This window comes from Prionailurus viverrinus, chromosome E2, assembly GCF_022837055.1.
Source record: "Prionailurus viverrinus isolate Anna chromosome E2, UM_Priviv_1.0, whole genome shotgun sequence".
In the NCBI taxonomy this organism is placed as follows: Eukaryota; Metazoa; Chordata; class Mammalia; order Carnivora; family Felidae; genus Prionailurus; species Prionailurus viverrinus.
The window spans coordinates 31,472,025-31,491,325 of record NC_062575.1 but is presented as its reverse complement, the minus strand read 5'-3'; the positions used below and the strand labels follow the sequence as shown (position 1 = coordinate 31,491,325).

Below are 19,301 nucleotides of genomic sequence, written 5' to 3'. Positions count from 1 at the left end.
GCAGGCATTTGCTAAATACTTGCTGAATGAAGGGAATCCATGGAGCTTTAGGGTCTGGGACCCAAGAGATGGTTTCTCACATCTTGTATGCATATTTGTATATGCACACTATCTTTTAGGGAAAGGGCTCATAACTTTTACTGTAACTTACCGAAGGCTGAGAACCACTGCATTCAGTCGTGACACAAACAATTAACAGACATAGACCTGAGAGATCATCTCCTACTTCTGGAAACACTACTACAGAAAAGGTCGATTTTAGGAAGCAAATCATCAACAGTTTAAACATAGGACACTTGTGAAAACGGTAACGTTGCCATGACAGAGTTATGGTAGCTTTTATGATCACGACGATGATGACAGTTAACGTTTACTTACTGAATGCTTACTAAAATGTGCCGGACACTCTTCTGAGTGCTCTGATTAGGAATTAATCAATTATCTCACAATATCCCTGTGAGGTTGTTACACAAATGGTTCTTACTTTACAAATGAAAAAACCTGGACACATCCTAGGGAGCTTGCCTAAGGTCACACACCTAAGAAGTAGGCGTCTGGTCACATTTTTGTCATGGCTGGGAAGGTGGAGGGCAGTGTTACTGGCATCCAGAGGCCAGAGATGATGTGAAACACCCTACAGTACACGGGAACCACAGCAAAGAATTAATTACCTGGCCCCACAAGTTAACGACGCCGAGGCTGAGAAATCCTGCACCACGCTGTAACACCTCTCCATACCATCTCATGTCATCCCTCCTCGCTCACCATGCCCAATCACACTCCTACATTAGGTTCCTCAAATCCAGGGTCCCCTTCGCCTTGCTCAAAGCCTTTGCATTAGCTGGCTCCTCATTCTCTGGGGCTCAGCTCAAATGCCACTTCCTCAAAGATGTCTTCCCTGATCATCCTATGGTTACTTTCCTTCCCGTTTCATCACTGTGTATTTCTGTTGTAGCAGTCATCTCTACCTAAAATCGTCTTATTTGTTTACTAGTTGACTACCAGTTTGTCACCTAGTAAGTAAAGCAGAAGCATCTTGAGACGGGTATCAGTCCTGTTCACAGCTGTAGGGAACAGGGCCTGATGCAAGGCACTGATGCAAGACACTGATGCAAGACCGACATTAATATTTACTGAATGTTTAAATGAAAACCTGGCTTTGAGACTAAAATGGTAAACAAAATCCCCGCCTGTCTGTAGTTAACAGGCTATGGGGTAATCAAACCATAAACAAGTAATTATAAATCATTAAGCCAACAATAGGCCACTTAAGAGGCTAAAGGGGCTACCAACCAACTCTTAACCCAGGGTTAAGGAGCGAATTGTGATTATGTGCCCTTCTATATGAAGGAGGACTTGGAAAGGCACGGCAGGCAGCATCAACTCTCATCAGCCTGGTTTAAGGCTGGGCTGTAAAATTTCAAACCGGTGCTGGGCGTGGGGATAATGGGCGGGCTGTGATTCAGGCCTGAGGATGTGGTGTCTCGTGCTGGGCTGCTTTTCACGCAAGCAGAACTCTAGGGCCTTCTCTAGGCCGTAGAGCGGATCCCAGGACCCCCACCCGTGCTGTAGGTAGAGGGTGGGGCCACCTCCGTCCCCCTCACCTCCCCCAGAGTACTCACCGCCACTGTCTCCCCGCAGCTAGCTACCGTTGCTATAGCGCCGACGGCGTGCTGGGCTGCTGGCCGTGAGGAGCACGGGAAAAACATGGCAGGCTCCGTTGCCTCCTGGGAAATGTAGTTTTCCTCCGGCCCTCGCCCGCCCTCTCGCTGCGTAGCTGTCGGCCCTGGGAAATTCTCCTGCCCCAAACCCCGAGGCTCTCTCGGGCGTCGCCGCCTTGCATCCTGGGAAGGGTAGTTCTCGAGGCTCTGAAGGAGCATGGAGCTGGGCGGAAGCAGGACGCCGAGAGAACTACATGCAGGAGGCGGGGTCCAGAGCGAGGAATCTAGGCGGCTAGCAGTGGCGAAGGCGGCTGTAGCGGCAGCATGAAGCGGACCCCGACCGCCGAGGAACGAGAGCGCGAAGCTAAGGTATGTGGGCTTCTCCAGAGTCTGGGATCTTTGGTGCACGTATAGCTAGGGGCCGGGAACCGGAAGGGCTTGGCTGCCTGGCGAACGGACGCACGGTCTTAAGCCAGGGGATGACAAGGCCTTGTCAGCAAGGGAACCAGAGACATTGGGGTATATTACATTCGTGCTGCTCAGGATGCAGGCCTAGCATCCTGTTGGATCAGCTCACCAATGAGAATCACGACACCCATTTCCTTTTCCTGCTTCTGCACTTCATTCCTTGGTCAGCTTTGTAGCTACCCTGTGCCTCAGTTTACCGGACTCTCAGATGACTGTGATCGTAACAGTTGTGCGTTCTCTTCGGTAATGAGGACGAGATTGGTTCAGATGAAATATCTGTGCGGTCAGATGTATTTATTTGGAACAGTTGTCTCAGTGGTTGCCTGTTTTGTTCTGTGTCTGCAGCACAGCGGGTATGAATCTAACTACAATCCTATTTTCTACCTTTGGGGTTCAGCCTCAGGTAGTTGCCGTTCCATGGGATGGCAATAATAACATCTATAGCGACGTTTTGTTTTGTCATTTGTTACATGCATTTATTTATTGTCATTTATTACAAGCATTTATTACATGTCAGTTTCTGCGTTAAGTTCGTAAAATTTATATTTCATATTCTCACTGCAGCAGATTTCAAGATAGATATTATGCATATGGAGCATCAACAGCCCTGTTTTACAGGCGAAGCCTTGAGGTTCAGAAGAATTGAGTGTTTTTCTCTCCCATTCCCCAAATCAAGTCCTGTTGATTTGTTTAAATACGTCGGTAAACCGGTCCATTTTTTCAATCTCTGCCACCTTGGACCAAGCTACCATTATGTCTTTAATGGATTGTTGCATCAGGCTCCTTATTGGCCTGCACTCACTCTACACACTAACACTCCTTTGTCCCCTCATCCCCTTTCTCCCACACAACCAGTCTCTTCTGCACACTATGGAGTGTGATCTTTTCAAAATGCAAATCTGATCATGTCCCTTTCCTTCCTCCCTCCTCTGCCAACCACCTGTTTAAAAGTTTTCCATGACTTCCTGTTGTTCTCAACAGAGAGACAGAACTTCACATGGCCTATGATGGCCTGGACATCCCACATGACATTCTGCCCACTCTTCGCCCATCGGCCACGTTGGTCTTTTTAAAAGGCCCTCTTTTCTGCTCTCTCTGGTTACATGGCCTTTACACATGCTGTTATGTTGCCTACTCTATATTAGGCAAATATTAGAAGTGAGAACCAATTATAAATATAACACACAGTTCTTGCTCTTGTAGAATTTCGAATCCTACAAGTGAGTTTGTCTTAGGGAATACTTCTATGGATTTAAAATATAAAATCTGCCCTATAATGACCTGAGTTATGACCAGGTTGCACTGGGGACCTGAAGTTTCCATGCTAGGGTCTGCCTGTGATATGGACAGAATACTGAAGATGGGTTCCACAGGGGGAAAGGGAGGGGAAGGGAAGATTCTTTTGCATTAGTCCGCAACAGTGTAAAGGAAGACAGAAATGTCATCCAGTGGCATTGTGTATGATGTCTTTCTCACCTTTTAGCTTTACATTTGTGTTATCCATCTATTCTGTTAAGATTTATTGAGCACCTATTATTTATTTGCTAGACACTGGGATTATGACTTTAGCTAAGATAGAATCCATGCACAAAGAAGCTTTTACTCTACTGAAACCGTGACCGTTGCCTGTGAGATAGTTATTCATGTCTTCCACATTTTACAGATGTGGAAACCAAGGCTTAAGGAAATCATGACTTGCTCAAGGCCACTTGGTTGCTATGTGGAACTAGGGCTCAGAACCAGGTCTATCGGACTCAAAGCTTTTTTCCATTTTCTGCTGGTGAAACATGTTGAATTGATAGAGCAAGTCGTCTTTCTGTTTTCTTTAAAGAAGTTCTTTGATATTTATTTAAAATTTGCTTATGCCAGTATCATTGGTTAGAACAAAGTATAGGCAATTGAGTTTTAAATCTTAAATAGGAAATGTTCAGTTACTCATGACCTACTTTCTCATTTTCTAATCAACTTTATTGAGGCGTAATTTATGTACAATAATTTGCACCCGTTTATAATGTACAATTTGATGAGTTTGACAGGTGTATACACCTGTAAAACCACCATCATCGTTGACATAGAGAACAGTTCAGTCCCTTCTAGAAATTTCCTCTTGCTGCTTTGCAGTCAGTGTCTTCCCCCACCTTAGCTCCCAAGCAACCACTGATAATGTTTTCTTTTGCTGTAGATGAGTCCATATTTTCTAGAATTTCATACCAATGGAAACATACGGTATGAACTCTTGAGTCTATTTTCACTAAGCATAATGATTTTTGAGACTTATTCATGTTGTCATGTATAGCAATAGTTCATTCCTTTTTATTGCTGAGTGATAGTCTACTGTGTGGATTTACCACATATTGTTTATTCATTCACCTATTGCTGAAGAACATTTGAATTGTTTCTGGTGTGGGGCTGTTATGTAAAAAATGCTGCTGTGACTATTCCTGTATAAATCTTTGTCTTTCTTTCTATTGGGTAAACACTCAGAATTCCAAATGTTGAGTTCTCTGTTTAGCCTTCTAAGAAACTGCCAAAGTGATTCTGCCATTTGTGTTAGTTTTCTAATGTGGCTGGAACAAGTTACCACAAACCTGGTGTCTTAAAACAAATTTATTCTCTCTTAGTTCTAAAGGTAAGTCTGGATGCAAGGTTTTGACAGGTCATGGTCCCTCTGGAGGCTCTAGGGGAGAACCCTTCCTTGCCTCTTGTGGCTTCTGGTGATTACTGGCATTTCTTGGTTTGGGCAACTTAACTTTATTTGGCTTCTGTGTTCCCCTGGCCACCTTCTCTGTGTTTCTGTGTGTCAAATCTCCCCCCCTCCTTTCTCTAGTAAAGACACCAGTCATTATATTTAGGGCCTACCCTAAATCCAAGATGATCTTAATCTCAAGATCCTCCATTTAATTACATCTACAAAGACCCCTTTCCCAGAGCAGGTCACAGTGACAACTACCATGGGTTAAGATTGGACGCGTCATTTTGGGGAATGTTATACACACCCAGTACACCATTTTGTATCTCCATCGGCCGTGTACGAGAATTCTAGTTGCTCTGTGACCTCCCCAATGCTTAGTGTTGTCAGTCTCTAAAATTTTAGCCATTCTAGTGGATGTGTAGTGGTATCTCATCGTGGCTTTAATTAGCATTCAGTGATGACTAATGAGGTTGAGTATCTTTTCTAAAAAGCTATTGAGGTACAATTTTTGTACTGGCAAAACTCACCTATTTTAAGTGGACAGACAATTCAGTGATTTGTAGTGTATTTACAGAGTTGTGCAACAATCAACATAATTTTATTTTAGAACGTTTTCATCATCCCCTAAAGAAGGTGTGTATTCATTTGTAGTTAATCTCCATTTCCACCCCCTTCCCCCCCCCCCCCCCCCCCGCCCCGATCCCTAGGCAACCGCTAATCATTTATTCTCAAGATTTGCCTTTTCTGGAGATTTCCTGTGAATGGAATCAGGCAATAGGTGGCCTTTTGTGTTTGGTTTCTTTCACTCAACATGATGTTTTGAGCGGTTCATCCGTGTTGTAGCACGTATCCATACTTTGTTCCTTTTTGTTACCGAATAGTATAATATTCAAGTGTATGAATACACTGCATTTTGTTTAATCCGTTCACCAGTTGATGGATATTTGGGGTTATTTATACATTTTGGCTATTATGAAAAATGCTGCTGTGAACATATACTACTTTTTTTATATGGACATAGATTTTCCTTTAAGCTCTTGGATAGCTGCCTAAGGAGTGGAATTGCTGGTCCCATGGTAAATCTATGTTTAACATTTTAAGAAAGTGCTGTACTGTTTTGGTATGAATCTCGGAGTCCTCCCCAAGTTTTATGTTGAGATCCTAATCCCCAAGGTAACGGTATTAGGAGGTAGGGCCTTCAGAGGTGATTAAGAATGGGATTAATGCCCTTATAAAAGAGGCCTGAGAGAGCCCCTCACCCCTTCTGCCGTGTTAGGACACAACCAGAAATTTGGAGTCTGCAACCCAGAAGGAGGTCCTCACTAGAACCTGACCATGCTGGTACGTAGATCTTGGACTTCCAGCCTTTGGGACGGTCCATTTCTGCTGTTCATAAGCCATCCAGTCTGTGGTATTTTGTTACAGCAGCCTGAATGGGCTAAGACATTGTTTTCCAATACGGACACACCATTTTATGTTTGCACTAGCGATGCTTGAGGGTTCCAATTTCTTCACATACTTGTCACCTCCTGTTACTGTCGTTTAGATTATAGCCATTTTAGTGTGCAGCGGCATCTCATTGTGGTTTTGATTTTCATTTCCCAAATGTCTGATGATGCAGAGCTTCTCATGTGTTTATTGACTATGTAGATATTTGTTTTTGTGAAGTGTCTGTTCTAATCTTCAGCTCATTTTTTTTTTTTTTTTTGGCTGGATTGTCTTCTTAATATAAAGTGTTAGGAGCGCTTTATATTTTCTAGATATAAATTCTTTGTCAGCGATATGTATTGTGAACATTGTTTTCCAGGCTTTTAGTTTGCTTAATGGTTTTTTGAGGAGCGAAAGTACTTAATTTTGATAAAGGTCCAATTTATTGATATTGCTTTTTATGATTAATGCTTTTTGTGTCATATCGGTGAAATCGTTACCTATCCCAAGGTCACAAAGATTTCTTGTTTGCTTTTTAAATTAAACTTTATCATCCCCATAATGGGTAATTACTTCTGGTTTTTCTTTTTGAAATAGCTTAGATTGTATTTTCTTCTTGTGATTGCTTATATACAGGCTTTTATGCAGTTTCCAAGTTTGGAGGGTGAATAAAAAGGCTGGACAAATGTTATCTAGCATTTCATGATAACATTTATTTAATCTATGTTCAAGGGTAAGAGAACAGCAAGGTATATTCATGCGTTTTTCTCGTAAGACATACAGTGGTATGGTCCAGATTAGTATTTGATAGTCTGAGTTGGAACCACGCCCTTTAAAATTTCCTTGCTGTTGGGAGGGAGGGTTGGCATGTGCTTCAGTTTCTTCTGACAGAAAATGGAGTCAAGAATGGTTGCTTCTGTCCAAATGGCTAACAGACACATGAAAAAATGCACAACATCACTCATCATCAGGGAAATAGAAATCCAAACCACAAGGAGATACCACCTCACGCGTGTCAGAATGGCTAAAATTAACAACTCAGGCAACAACAAATGTTGGCGAGGACGCGGAGAAAGATTTCGCACTGCTAATCTTTGCAGTGCAAGCTGGTGCAGCCACTCTGGAAAATACTATGGAGGTTCCTCAAAAAATTAAAAATAGAACTACCCTATGACCCAGCAATTGCACTACTAGGTATTTATCCAGAGGATGCTGGTGTGCTATTTTGAAGGGACACAGGCTCCCCAATGTTTCTAGCAGCACTATCGACAATAGCCAAAGTATGGAAAAGCCCAAATGTCCACTGATGGATGAATGGATAAAGAAGATGTGGTATATATATACACAATGGAGTATTACTCAGCAATCAAAAAGAATGAAATCTTGCCATTTGCAACAACACGGATGGAGCTAGAGTGTATTATGCTAAGTGAAATTAGTCAGAGAAGGACAAATATCATATGACTTCACTCAAATGTGGAACTTAGATAGAGAGCAGATGAACATAAAGGAAGGGAAGCAAAAATAATATAAAAACAGGGAAGGGGGACAAACAATAAGAGACTGAAATACGGAGAACAAACTAAGGGCTGCTGGAGGGGGTACGGGTGGGGGATGGGCTGAATGGGCAAGGGGCGTTAAGGAGGACGCTTGTCGGGATGAGCACTGGGTGTTATATGTAAGTGATGAATCGCTAATTCTACCCCTGAAATCATTATTGCACTATATGCTAACTAACTTGGATGTAAATTTAAAAAAAAAAAAAAAAGAGGAAAGAAAAGAATGGCTGCCTTTGCGGGTGCCGTGAGGGTCCAGTGTGATCAGGTTTGGTCACTGTGCCAGGGACACAGCAGGTATGGCCTCAAATGAGTTTGGTTGTCCAGAGAGCCCTCTGCTAATGCAGAGCTGCCCCCATGCTTCTGGTTTTTTTTTTGTTTTTTTTTTTTCAGATGACATAATTTCTTATTTTACAACGATTTAAAATTTATAGAAGAGCTGCGAGAGTAGAAAAGAGCTCTGCTAGGCCTGTCGTCCGGATTCACGGGTTGTTAACGTCTTGCCACATTTGCTTTTTCACTTTCTCTCACCCTATATAGACACACAGGAATCACTATTACTATTTTTTTTTAACGAACCATTACAGAGGAGGTTGGAAAACCTCAATCCTCTTTACCTCTGAATACTTCAGCATCTATTTACTAAGAGCAAGGACATTCTCTTACATAGAAACATAGTGAATTGTCAAGTTCAGGAAAGTTAATATTGATAAAATACTCCACTTAATCCCAAGCCCGTATGCAAATTTTGTGAATTGTCCTAATAATTTCTTTTCTAGCATTTTTTTTTCTTGGCCCAGGTTCCAATCCAGGAGCACACACTACTTTTCATTGTCATGCATCTGGTTTCTTTTAACCTCCTTTAATCTGGTCTCCTTAATTTGGTTCCTTATGCTTTTCTTTTTCTTTCGTGACATTGACATTTGTGATGAGGAAGGCGTTGTTGACATTTGTGATGACTACAGGATATTTGTTTTGTACACTATCTCAGGATTCTTATTTGATATTTCCTAATGAGATTCAGATTATGCATTTTTGGCATGTATGTTTTTGCGGAAAGGTAGGGGCCGTTCGAGTTCACACATTTACAACTCACGTATTCATCCTGCCTGTAGATGTGTTTTACTTGGCCCAAACTGTGTTTGAAAGTTTCTGAGTCATTTTCTAATACAAAGTTGAGATAAAAATCTGGATGTCTGGCTCTCCTGAAAGCTAGACTATCTGGCAACACCTGGCCTGCACTGTAGTAACTACAGCTGAATATTGGCTCCCCCTTTAGATGGGAAATGGATTTTCCATTTTGCTACACTCCCGCTTTGCCCATTAGCAATAAAATTGTGGTGATAGTTACGGTCATGGTGAGAATTAAGTGTGATATATGTTAAGCACCTGGAACATTCTAGCATGTTTTCAAAGTAGATGTTGTTGTTACCACCATCATGTCATTGGCATCATCATTTCCACCTGTCTGATCCCCATAGCTATTTTAGCCTATATTCAGAATAGTCATGCGGTAAAAACTTAGGTCAGCTAATTGGACAGATTTTTCTCAACTGGGGTTCCACTAACTTCTGTCCTATGCATCTCAAATGGTATAAAGTGTGTACCACCTTTGGAGGAATTAAGAAAATAGTCATTCAAACCATTTTCTGTGTTCTGTGGTTCAGATGAGGAATCTAGTTAAGTACCAGATTTGGTACTTTGGGGGCACATGGGGAAATATGGCAGATTTGGTCCCATGGAACTGGCCACTTTTCCATGAAAGGTAATAATTAAACAAGTACCAACAGTGGAGTGCTGTGTTTTATCATGGGAGCAGGACATGATAGCAAGGAGGATCTATTGTGCTATGGAGGTTTTGGAATTCCTTCCTCAGGAAGATCTATTTAACCTGGTCTTGGCGTCATGGAATTCCTTCCTAAGATCTGTCTAAGGATGTATCCTTATAAGACACCTGAGACTCCTTTTGAAGTTGTCCAGAAATATTAGAACTGTTTTTTTTTTTTATATTCCAGTTAATGCAATGTTGTATTCATTTCAGGTGTACAGAATAGTGATTCAACAGTTTTATACATTACTCAGTGCTCATCATGATAAGTGTACTCTTTTTGTTTTTTTCCCCCTATAATAGCTAAATTAACTGCTTTACTATTATTTTTTAAAATTTTACTTAAATCCAAGTTAGTTACCACATAGCATAGCTTGAACTCACAAACTGTGAGATCGTGACCTAAGCCGAAGTCAGATGCTTGACTGACTGAGCCACCCAGGCGTTCCCTTCTATCTCTGTTTTTATCTTATTTTTCTTTCCCTTCCCCTATCTTCATCTATTTTGTTTAAATAATTTTTTTTAATGTTTATTTATTTTTGAGAGAGAGAGGCAGAGCATGAGTGGGGGAGGGACAGAGAGAGAGAGGGAGACACAGAATCCGAAGCAGGCTCCAGGCTCTGAGCTGTCAGCACAGAGCCCGACACGGGGCTCGAACCCACGAACTGTGAGATCATAACCTGAGCCGAAGTTGGATGCCCAACCGACTGAACCACCAGGTGCCCCAATCTGTTTTGTTTTTTAAATTACACATGAGTGAAATCACAAGGTATTTGTCTTTCTCTGACTGATGTATTTCACTTAGCATAATACTTTCTGGTTCCATCCATGTTGTTGCAAATGGCAAGATTGCATTCTTTTTGATTGCCAAGTAATATTCCATTGTTTATATATATGTATATCTATATGTCTATATATCTATATATCCATATCTACATCTATGTCTGTATACCACATCTTTGCCCATTAATCAGTTGGTGGACATTTGGGTTCTTTCCATAATTTGGCTAATGTTGATAGTGCTGCTATAAATATTGGGGTACATGTGCTCCTTTGAATCAGCATTTTTGTGTCCTTTGGATAAATACTTAGTAGTGCAATTGCTGGGTCATAGGGTAGCTCTATTTTTAATTTTTTGAGGAACCTCCATACTGTTTTCCAGAGTGGCTGCACCAGTTTGCATTCCCACCAATGATACTTAAGCGTTCCACCTTTCTCTGCATCCTTGCCAACATCTGTTCTTTCCTGAGCTGTTAATTTTAGCCATTCTGACAGGTGTCAGGTGGTATCTCATTGTGGTTTTCATTTGATAATGAATGATGTTGAGCATTTTTTCATGTGTCTGTTAGCCATCTGGATGTCTTTGGAAAAGTGTCTATTCATGTCTTTTGCCCATTTCTTCACTGGATTATTTGTTTTTTGGGTATTGAGTTTGAGAAGTTCTTTATAGATTTTGGATATTAACCCTTCATCTGATATGTTGTTTGCAAATGTCTTCTTCCATTCTCTAGGCTGCCTTTTAAGTTTGTTGATTGTTTCCTTCGCTTTTTGCCTTGATGAGATACCAGTCGTTCATTTTTGCTTTTGTTTTCCTTGCCTCTGAAGACCTGTTTAATAACTTGTGGCCAAGGTCAAAGAGGTTGTTGCCTGTTTTCTCCTCTAGGATTTTGGTGCTTTCCTGTCTCACATTTAGGTCTTTTATCCATTTTGAGTTTATTTTTGTGTATGGTGTAAGAAAGTGGTCCAGGTTCATTCTTCTGCATGTCGCTGTTTAATTTTCCCAGCACCATTTGCTGAAGAGACTTTCTTTTTTCCATTGGATAGTCTTTACTGCTTTGTTGAAGATTAGTTGGCCATACATTTGTGGGTCCATTTCTGGGTTCTCTGTTCTGTTCCATTAATTGGTGTGTCTGTTTTTTGTGCCTGTACCATACTATCTTGATGATTACAGCTTTGTAATACAGCTGGAAGTCTAGAATTGTGATGCCTCCAGCTTTGGGTTTCTTTTTTGACATTGCTTTGACTATTTGGGTCTTTTCTGGTTCCACAAAAATTTTAGTATTGTTTGTTCTAGCTCTGTGAAGAATGCTAGTATTATTTTGATGGGGATTGCATTGAATGTGTAGATTGCTTTGGGTAGCATCAACATTTTAACAATATTTGTTCTTCCAATCCATGAGCATATAATGTTTTTGCATTTTTTTGTGTCTTCAGTTTTTTCCACAAGCTTTCGGTAGTTTTCAGTGTGTAGATCTTTCACCTCTTTGGTTAGGCTTATTCCTAGGTATTTTATGGTTTTTGGTACAATTGTAAATGGGATCTATTCCTTGATTTCTCTTTCTGCTGCTTCATTATTGGTGTATAGGAATGCAACCGATTTCTGTGCATTGATTTTATATCCTGCGACTTTGCTGAATTGATGTATCAGTTCTAGCAGTTTTTTGGTGAAATCTTTCGGGTTTTCCACCTAGAGCATCATGTCATCTGGAAAGAGTGAAAGTTTGAGCCCTTCCTTGCCGATTTGGATGCCTTTTATCTCTTCTTGTTGTCTGACTGTTGAGACTAGGACTTCCAGTACTATGTTGAACAACAGTGGTGAGAGAGGACATCCCTGTCTTGTTCCTGACCTTGGTGGGAAAGCTCTCAGTTTTTCCCCATTGAGGATGATATTAGCTGTGGGTCCTTATATATGGCCTTTATGAGGTTTAGGATGGTGTCTCTTAATCCCCTTCACCTGTTTCACCCATCCACCACCTACCTCCCCTCTGGTAACCGTCTCTTTGTTCTCTATAGTCATGAGTCTGTTTTTTGGTTTGTCTTTTTCTCCCTTTGTTTCTTTGTTTTGTTTCTTAAATTCCACATATAAGTAAAATCATGTTATTTGTGCTTCCCTGACTTATTTTCACTTAGCATTATATGCTCTAGCTCCAACTGTGTCATTGCACAAGGCAAGAGTTCATTCTTTTATATGGCTGAGTAATATTTCACTCTCATTATATATATCTCATCATCTTTATCCATTCATCGATTGATGGACACCTGGGCTGCTTCCATCATTTGGCTATTGTCAATAATGCTGCAATAAACATGAAGGTGCATGCATTCCTTTGAATTAGTGTTTCTGTATTTTTTTGGTAAATACCAAGCAGTGCAGTAGCTGGATCGTAGGGTAGTTCTGTATTTGACTTTTCGAGGAACCTCCACACTGCTTTGCACAGTAGCTGCACCAATTTGCATTCCCATCAACAGTACGAGAGGGTTCTTTTTCTCCCACATCCTTGTCAACCTTGTTGTTTCTTGTGTTTTTGATTGTAGCCATTCTGAGAGGTATGAGGTGATATCTCATTGTAGTTTGGATTTACATTTCCCTGATGAGGAGTGATGTTGAACAGCTCTTCCTGTGTCTGTTGGCCATCTGGATGTCTTCTTTGGAGAAATGTCTGTACTTGTCTTCTGCCCATTTTTTAATTGGGTTATTTGTTTTTTTTTGGGTATTGAGTTTTATAAGTTCTTTATATATTTTGGATACTAACCCTTTATTGGATATGTCATTTGCAGATACCTTCTCCCATTTGGTAGGTTGCCTTTTGATTTTGTGTATTTTTTCCTTTGCTGTGCAGAAACTGTTAAGTTTGATGAACTCCCAATAGTTAATTTTTCCCTTGCCTCAAGAGACGTATTGAGAAAAACGTTGTTATGACTGATGGCAGAAAAATTACTGCCTATCCTCTCTTCTAGGATTTATATGGTTTCAGGTCTCACATTTAGGTCCTTAATCTATTTTGAGTTAATCTTTTTTTATGGTATAAGAAAGGTGTCCAATTTCACTTCTCTGCATGTAGCTATCCAGTTTTCTCAACGCCATTTGTTGAAGAGACTTTCCCATTACATATTCTTTCCTCCTTTGTCAAAGATTAGTTGACCCATATACTCATGGGTTTGTTTCTGTGCTTTCTGTTCTGTCCCATTGGTCTATATGTTTATTCTTGTGCCAGTGCCATACTATTTTGATTACTACAGCTTTGTAGTATAACTTGAAATCTGGAATTGTGATGCCTCTGTCTTTGTTTTTCTTTTTCAAAATTGTTTTCACTATTTGGGATTTTTTGTGGCTTCATACAAATTTTAGGATTCCTTGTTCTAGTTCTGTAAAAAGTGCCATTGGTATTTTGATAGGGTATTAGAACTGTTTTTCAGTCATGGAGTGAAAAGGTGTAGATGTTGAATTCCAAGTTCGCTTCAGAGGTTCCTATGGATAAGATGATCTTTTTAAAAAAATACTGAAAATATAACTAGTTAAGATTTATTACTGAGAGGGCTGTACACTTATTAGGAACATGATGATTTTGTTTAAGTAATGTACACTTTTATCAGTGAAGGAACATATCCAGAATAAACTTGCTGTTTCAAATAAAAATCATTAACAAAGTCTTCTGTTTTGGTGGCTATTTTCTTGATATCATTTAATAAGATAAACCTTATGTTATACTGTCTAGTGAGTTATAAATATGATAGTGGAATAAAAGGAAGTTTGTGGTTTTGTATGTATTCATTGGGTCTTTTTACTTCAGCTTTATTTTATTTTTTTTTGCAGTTTGGCATTTTAGTAAGGTTCTGGAAAGGTTCTTTTGGTCCCTACCTTCACTATGGATCATCCTGGATTATATTGCTGGTTTATCTGTCACAGATTTAGGAAACTGAATGTAGAACATTTTTGGTGGTGGCCAATGACCAGCCGACTTAAAAAATTAAGACTTCTCCTGCCGTATTGCAGTGTGTGATCCCCCCAAACGTCTCTCTTTATCTTTTGCTTGATCTCTCTTCGAGTGTATGGCTCAACCTTTAATCACTATTTAGTAGTTTGGATTGCCTTCTCTAGATAGAAGGGTTAGTTTATTCATGGTTTCCAAAACACTTTAAGTATTTTTCCTTGAAAAGTTAACTAGCTAACCCACTGAGTCACATTGAATTCTTGTTACTTTGTATTACCACGTTTGTTTGGTTTTGAAAACTAAATACGCCATTTGAAAAGTCTTAGACGCTTTAGACAGCTTCTCTGAAGACTGCAGTGGTGTCTTTCTTATTCATCCTTCCTTCTCTGTATTGTACCCAGCAGAGTATCCTGCACATAAGAGACATTTGTAGGTGTCTGTTGAAGATTGAATGGTTGAGAGCCTCCAGTATCTGATACAGGTTACATGTGACCCTTAATAATGATCGTATTGGCTCCCCGGCTGCCGGTTGGATTCTATTGTGGTTAAGTCTGGCAATACAGGTATTGGCATTTAGACTGTTTGCTTCGAGAAAGTAGAGACCGTGGGTAGTTTTGTTCTTCACCATTGTATCCCTGGCACTTCACACTGTTCCAGGCACATAGTAAATATCGCATACATATTTATCAAAAGAATGAGTGAATTCCCCCAAAGCATCACCCGTTATTATTGGTCATTAGGCTTTGCCCTAGTGAGAGCTGAAGCTGGAACCTGAAAGAAAGAATGCAAAATGGTTACATATGGATTTTAAATTACTTGACACACCATAGGTATAGGTATTAATGTTGAGAAATAGGATTCTTCTCTTCGGCACATGCTTTAGCAACTGCCAACAATTGTTTTCTAGTGCTCCCTTTAAATTTAAGATGCTAATTTACCCTGGAGGATTGGTGTATTTTGTCGGTGCTAGTTTATTATGGCAGATTTCTTGATAAAGTTACATTTAAATTATGACTTTCTAATCTCTAGAAGACAAGAACTTTATAGTTGAGGTGGTACTTTTGGAACCTTAAAAAAAGGTGCAGTTCAGAGAAGGTAAATTTAGAGTTCTGCTAACCACATTCATGTGACCTTCTGTTATATACTCACTGATTTTGTATTATTTTACAAGACTGTCTCACCAGTTGATTTTCCAGTGGAAGCTGGGAGGAACCTTGGGGATTTTTGGGCCGGGTTAGGAAACGTTCAGGAGATTAAGATTGGCATCGGTAGGAAGTTTCCACACCCTTGGCCTTGGCATCGTGTTTCTCTTGCAAGGCCAGTGCATGTTTGAAAGCTGAACCTTGCATAGGTGCTCTAGGCTCGCATTTTTGTTTGTGCTTGAGCATCTGTCCTGTTGCCATTATGATCATTTATTTGCTCTGTAGTTTTGGAAATGACCTGCTTGCAAAGGGACCATGCCTTCCTTTATGTTAAAGAACTGCCATATGGATAAATGGCAGTTGAGATCCTTTACAGCTGGTAGAAACGAAGTAGAAAACTCAGTCTGAAGGACCAAATTGTGTTGCAGCTGATCTGAGGGAGAGAGATGTTGCCAGTGCATGAGTGTTTTCATAACCGTTTGTGATCAGAAAATTTGGTGCTCTGATTTCTGCATTAGCCCTAAGTCTGCCCTTTGGCGCCTTCATTTAGTGACTGGATCATTCAAGGCTGAGCCTCAAGGGCCAGCATTTCTCTAATAATCATATAAAATGGGCTGATGTGGCAACCTTAACTCACTGTTGAATTGGGCATGATTAAAGTCTCAAGGCTGTATTAATACGGATTTTCTGTTTCTGTGCACCGCAGTCCATTATCTCATTGTTTTCCAGTTTGCCATTTTTCGAGAACAGAGATGGAACATTTTGCTGACGATTTTTTTTTCTTCCCTGTCAGCGCGAACGTTCTGTTTTTGTTTTGTGTTTGGCTAGAGACTAGCATCAGGCAAATGAATGAAAACATTCCAGTTTATGTGGACTCTAGCCTGTTGTCACGTCAATCTTGTTATTTAGGTAAATAGTTGGCAGTTTTTTGCAGGATCAGCAGCCAATATGCTGCGAGCGGTTTTTGTTTTAGTCACATTATTGACTGGTAACACTATTAATGAGACAATAATTGGCAAATCGTACCGTGGCCGTTGTTCTCATGAAACACGATCCTCGTGTTGGAGGCAGCCAGGCCGAGGAGTTGCCTCTGCAGCCTGGAAGGAGAGGAAAGGATGAGTCGCCAGTGTGCCCAGCTTTTAAATTCATCAGACCCCTGCTGCTTAAATTGCCCCAGCTGTTAATGCTGGAACCATTACTGTAATGGACTCAGCAAATGAAGGAGAACGAAGACACGCACACTTTATTACCAGAGGGGCAATTTTCTCTTCATCTGTAATGGCAGCGGTGCCTCATATTGATCAGACCATCAAGATACTAATCCTCTGTAAAATTACTTGTTATAACTGAAAATGTGTTAATCCAAATCAGTCTGTGTCCTGACTGTCTACTTACTATTGAATACAGACTATCAGATGGTTTATTTTTCATGATTTAAAGCCTCTGCCCCGAAAATGGTTGGCGTTTCCCTCGCAACACTGAGTGCTTAATCTTAGCTGCAGCCCAGGGTTGTCTTTTTGTTTTAAACAGAACATCACCCACTTAATTAAGGAGTGAGTGTCTGTCTTGCTGTCTGAGTTATGCTGGTGTTTTATGTTCCCCTGGATTTATTAAGCGTCTTGTTTTACATTCAGTCTGTGGTTTGTGCTGTAAATAAAAATAGGCCCATCTTGCACATATTAGAAATTTGCAGGTAGCAAATGTCAATAAGTACCAGGGATGTAAGGTGCTTTGATTTATATTTCAGACACCACGTTGTGCTTTGTCGATTGAACCCATAGGCAGGATGCATCCTGGTGTCTTCTGTGTAGCAGATGTGTTTTTGCATCGTTGTCTGAGAAAGTTTATGGTTATTTCTGCATCCTTGGTTCAGTAGATTGCTTTTTAGACAATGAGGCATATCTACTCCCCCTCCTTGTGTTTTGTGAAATGACTATAGCTAGGAATCGTCCTAAGAAGACCTGTTAAAAACTCAGTTTTATCTTCCTTAATATTTAGAATTGTAAGAATTACTCCTTAAAATTTCCATTGTAGTTAAACCTACATTGTATGTTTACCTGTACACAGGCTCAGATGCTCTCCTTGTGGTATTTTTATTCATTCTTCTATATTGTCGTTGCTCAGAGCACTTGTATGTATGGCATTCTCTTTAGAGTTCATTCAGAGATACTTAACCAGTACTCTTTGTTGTGCCAAGAATTGTGTTAGAGGCTGGAAATGCAAAGATGAGTAAGATATAATCTTTGCCATGGAGGACCTCGGCTCAGTGAGCAAATGATTACGGTAATTGCAGGATAGCAAGTGGTGAAAGCCTCCTGTGAATGTAGTTCCTGGAAGCGGATACCAGGTATGGGTGCAATAGTAAAATCAGCCTCATCGATTTTTCTTGTGTTACCAAAAGCAGAACTGTGCAGTTTAATCACACTTTAAGACTCGCGGCTGAATGATTCCTAGCTGTTTGATAGAAATCTCGTCTTTTCTCACTTTTACTGCCCCCTGGAGACCGTCAAAGGAAGGATTTCCAAAAATGTTTTGATCAGTGACCACATTTTTGGGTATGTATAGTTTCCCACGGAGACTACTTTAAAGGGGATAGTGCTTATTTGATTGTTTATGTTCTGACATATATATTGTAAATCAGTCTTGTTGCTTTATAGTATAGTTTATCAGGAGAGACAGTAGCCTGTTGTGTGTTTCAGAGTATGGATTTTGCACCCAGTCGGCCTTGTTTTCTCCCTAGCTTTTCTACTTACTAGCTGAGCGATCTTGGTCAGCTCACCTCATCTCCTGGAGCCTCAATCTTCAACTGTAAAATGGAGATGATAATAATAGTCTACGGATGAAATGATTTAATATATAGAAAGTATTTAGAATAGCGTTGGGTAAATATAAGTGTTTTGTAAGCATTAGCTGTGATTAGTATTACCATGGATGTGACTTTAGGTAGTGAAATTATTTTTAACATGCGGCTAATGAAAGACAGCTTTGTAAATGTATGACAACAATATGTGGGGCACAGATAATTAAGCATTTCTTATTTAAAACGTTATTTTTCCCAATTACATGATAGTTTGTTATATTAGAAAAATTTAAAAATACAAAAAAATACCAAGCAGGAAAAAAAAAGCCTATAATTTTCCAGGGATAACCTCTGTGTTAGTATATTGGTGTATTTGTTAAAATACTATATTATTCTTATTATGCCTATTATATGCCCAGTATATCACTGTGAGCCCAGTTTTATCTACAACATATTTATATAAGATATTTTAAACAAAACATAAAGTGTTTCATCATACGGATTTTCATTTAGGTACTATTTCATCATACGGATTTTTTTTTTCCCGCTATTATAAATTATCTCTCAGTGACCATTCTTGCACATAAATCTTTGTGCAAACCTCTGGTATTTTCCACAAGGTAAATTAAAAAAAGGCAAATTGTCAGGTTAACATTTGTAAAGAGTTTTAGTTTGCACTGTCAGATTGCCCCCCAGAGAGGTGATGCCAGTTTCTACTGTAAGAAACACTGCCTGAGAATACACGTTTGTTATGTCCTCTCCAACCCTGAGAATTAGCATAAAGTAAAAATATATGCCAATTTGGAGGAGGTGAAGTAGGAGCTCATTGTAGAACTAATTTGAATTTTCTTCCCCCCCCATTTGTATTTTCTTAATTACTGAGTATATGGTTGAATTCCCTCTCATCGTGTTTATTGACCAAAAATATATTTCTTTTGTGATTTGCTTGTTTATATAGCCTTTGTCCGTTTTGGTAATGTGTGTTTGTCTTTTCCTGTTGATTTGTAAGACTAC

The 19,301-nt window shown here is 39.9% G+C and overlaps 2 protein-coding genes across 6 annotated transcripts in view; one reads left to right on the top strand and one right to left on the bottom strand.

Annotated features, from left to right (window-relative positions):
• The window catches only part of RPGRIP1L (RPGRIP1 like), a 91,564-nt gene extending 89,784 nt beyond the window's left edge, over positions 1 to 1,780 (bottom strand). For all 3 annotated transcript variants that reach the window (XM_047836371.1, XM_047836369.1, XM_047836372.1), the window contains exon 1: positions 1,623 to 1,780. The gene's annotated coding sequence lies outside the window, so the exon portion shown is untranslated. The remainder of the gene's footprint in view (positions 1 to 1,622) is intronic.
• Positions 1,781 to 1,886: 106 nt separating this feature from the next.
• The window catches only part of FTO (FTO alpha-ketoglutarate dependent dioxygenase), a 435,167-nt gene continuing 417,752 nt past the window's right edge, over positions 1,887 to 19,301 (top strand). The window contains exon 1 of one of the 3 annotated variants that reach the window (XM_047835972.1): positions 1,887 to 2,030. In XM_047835972.1, the coding sequence (XP_047691928.1) occupies positions 1,986 to 2,030 (45 nt within the window). In that variant the 5' untranslated portion in view covers positions 1,887 to 1,985. The remainder of the gene's footprint in view (positions 2,031 to 19,301) is intronic. The other 2 variants (XM_047835973.1, XM_047835971.1) reach the window with 2 other exon arrangements.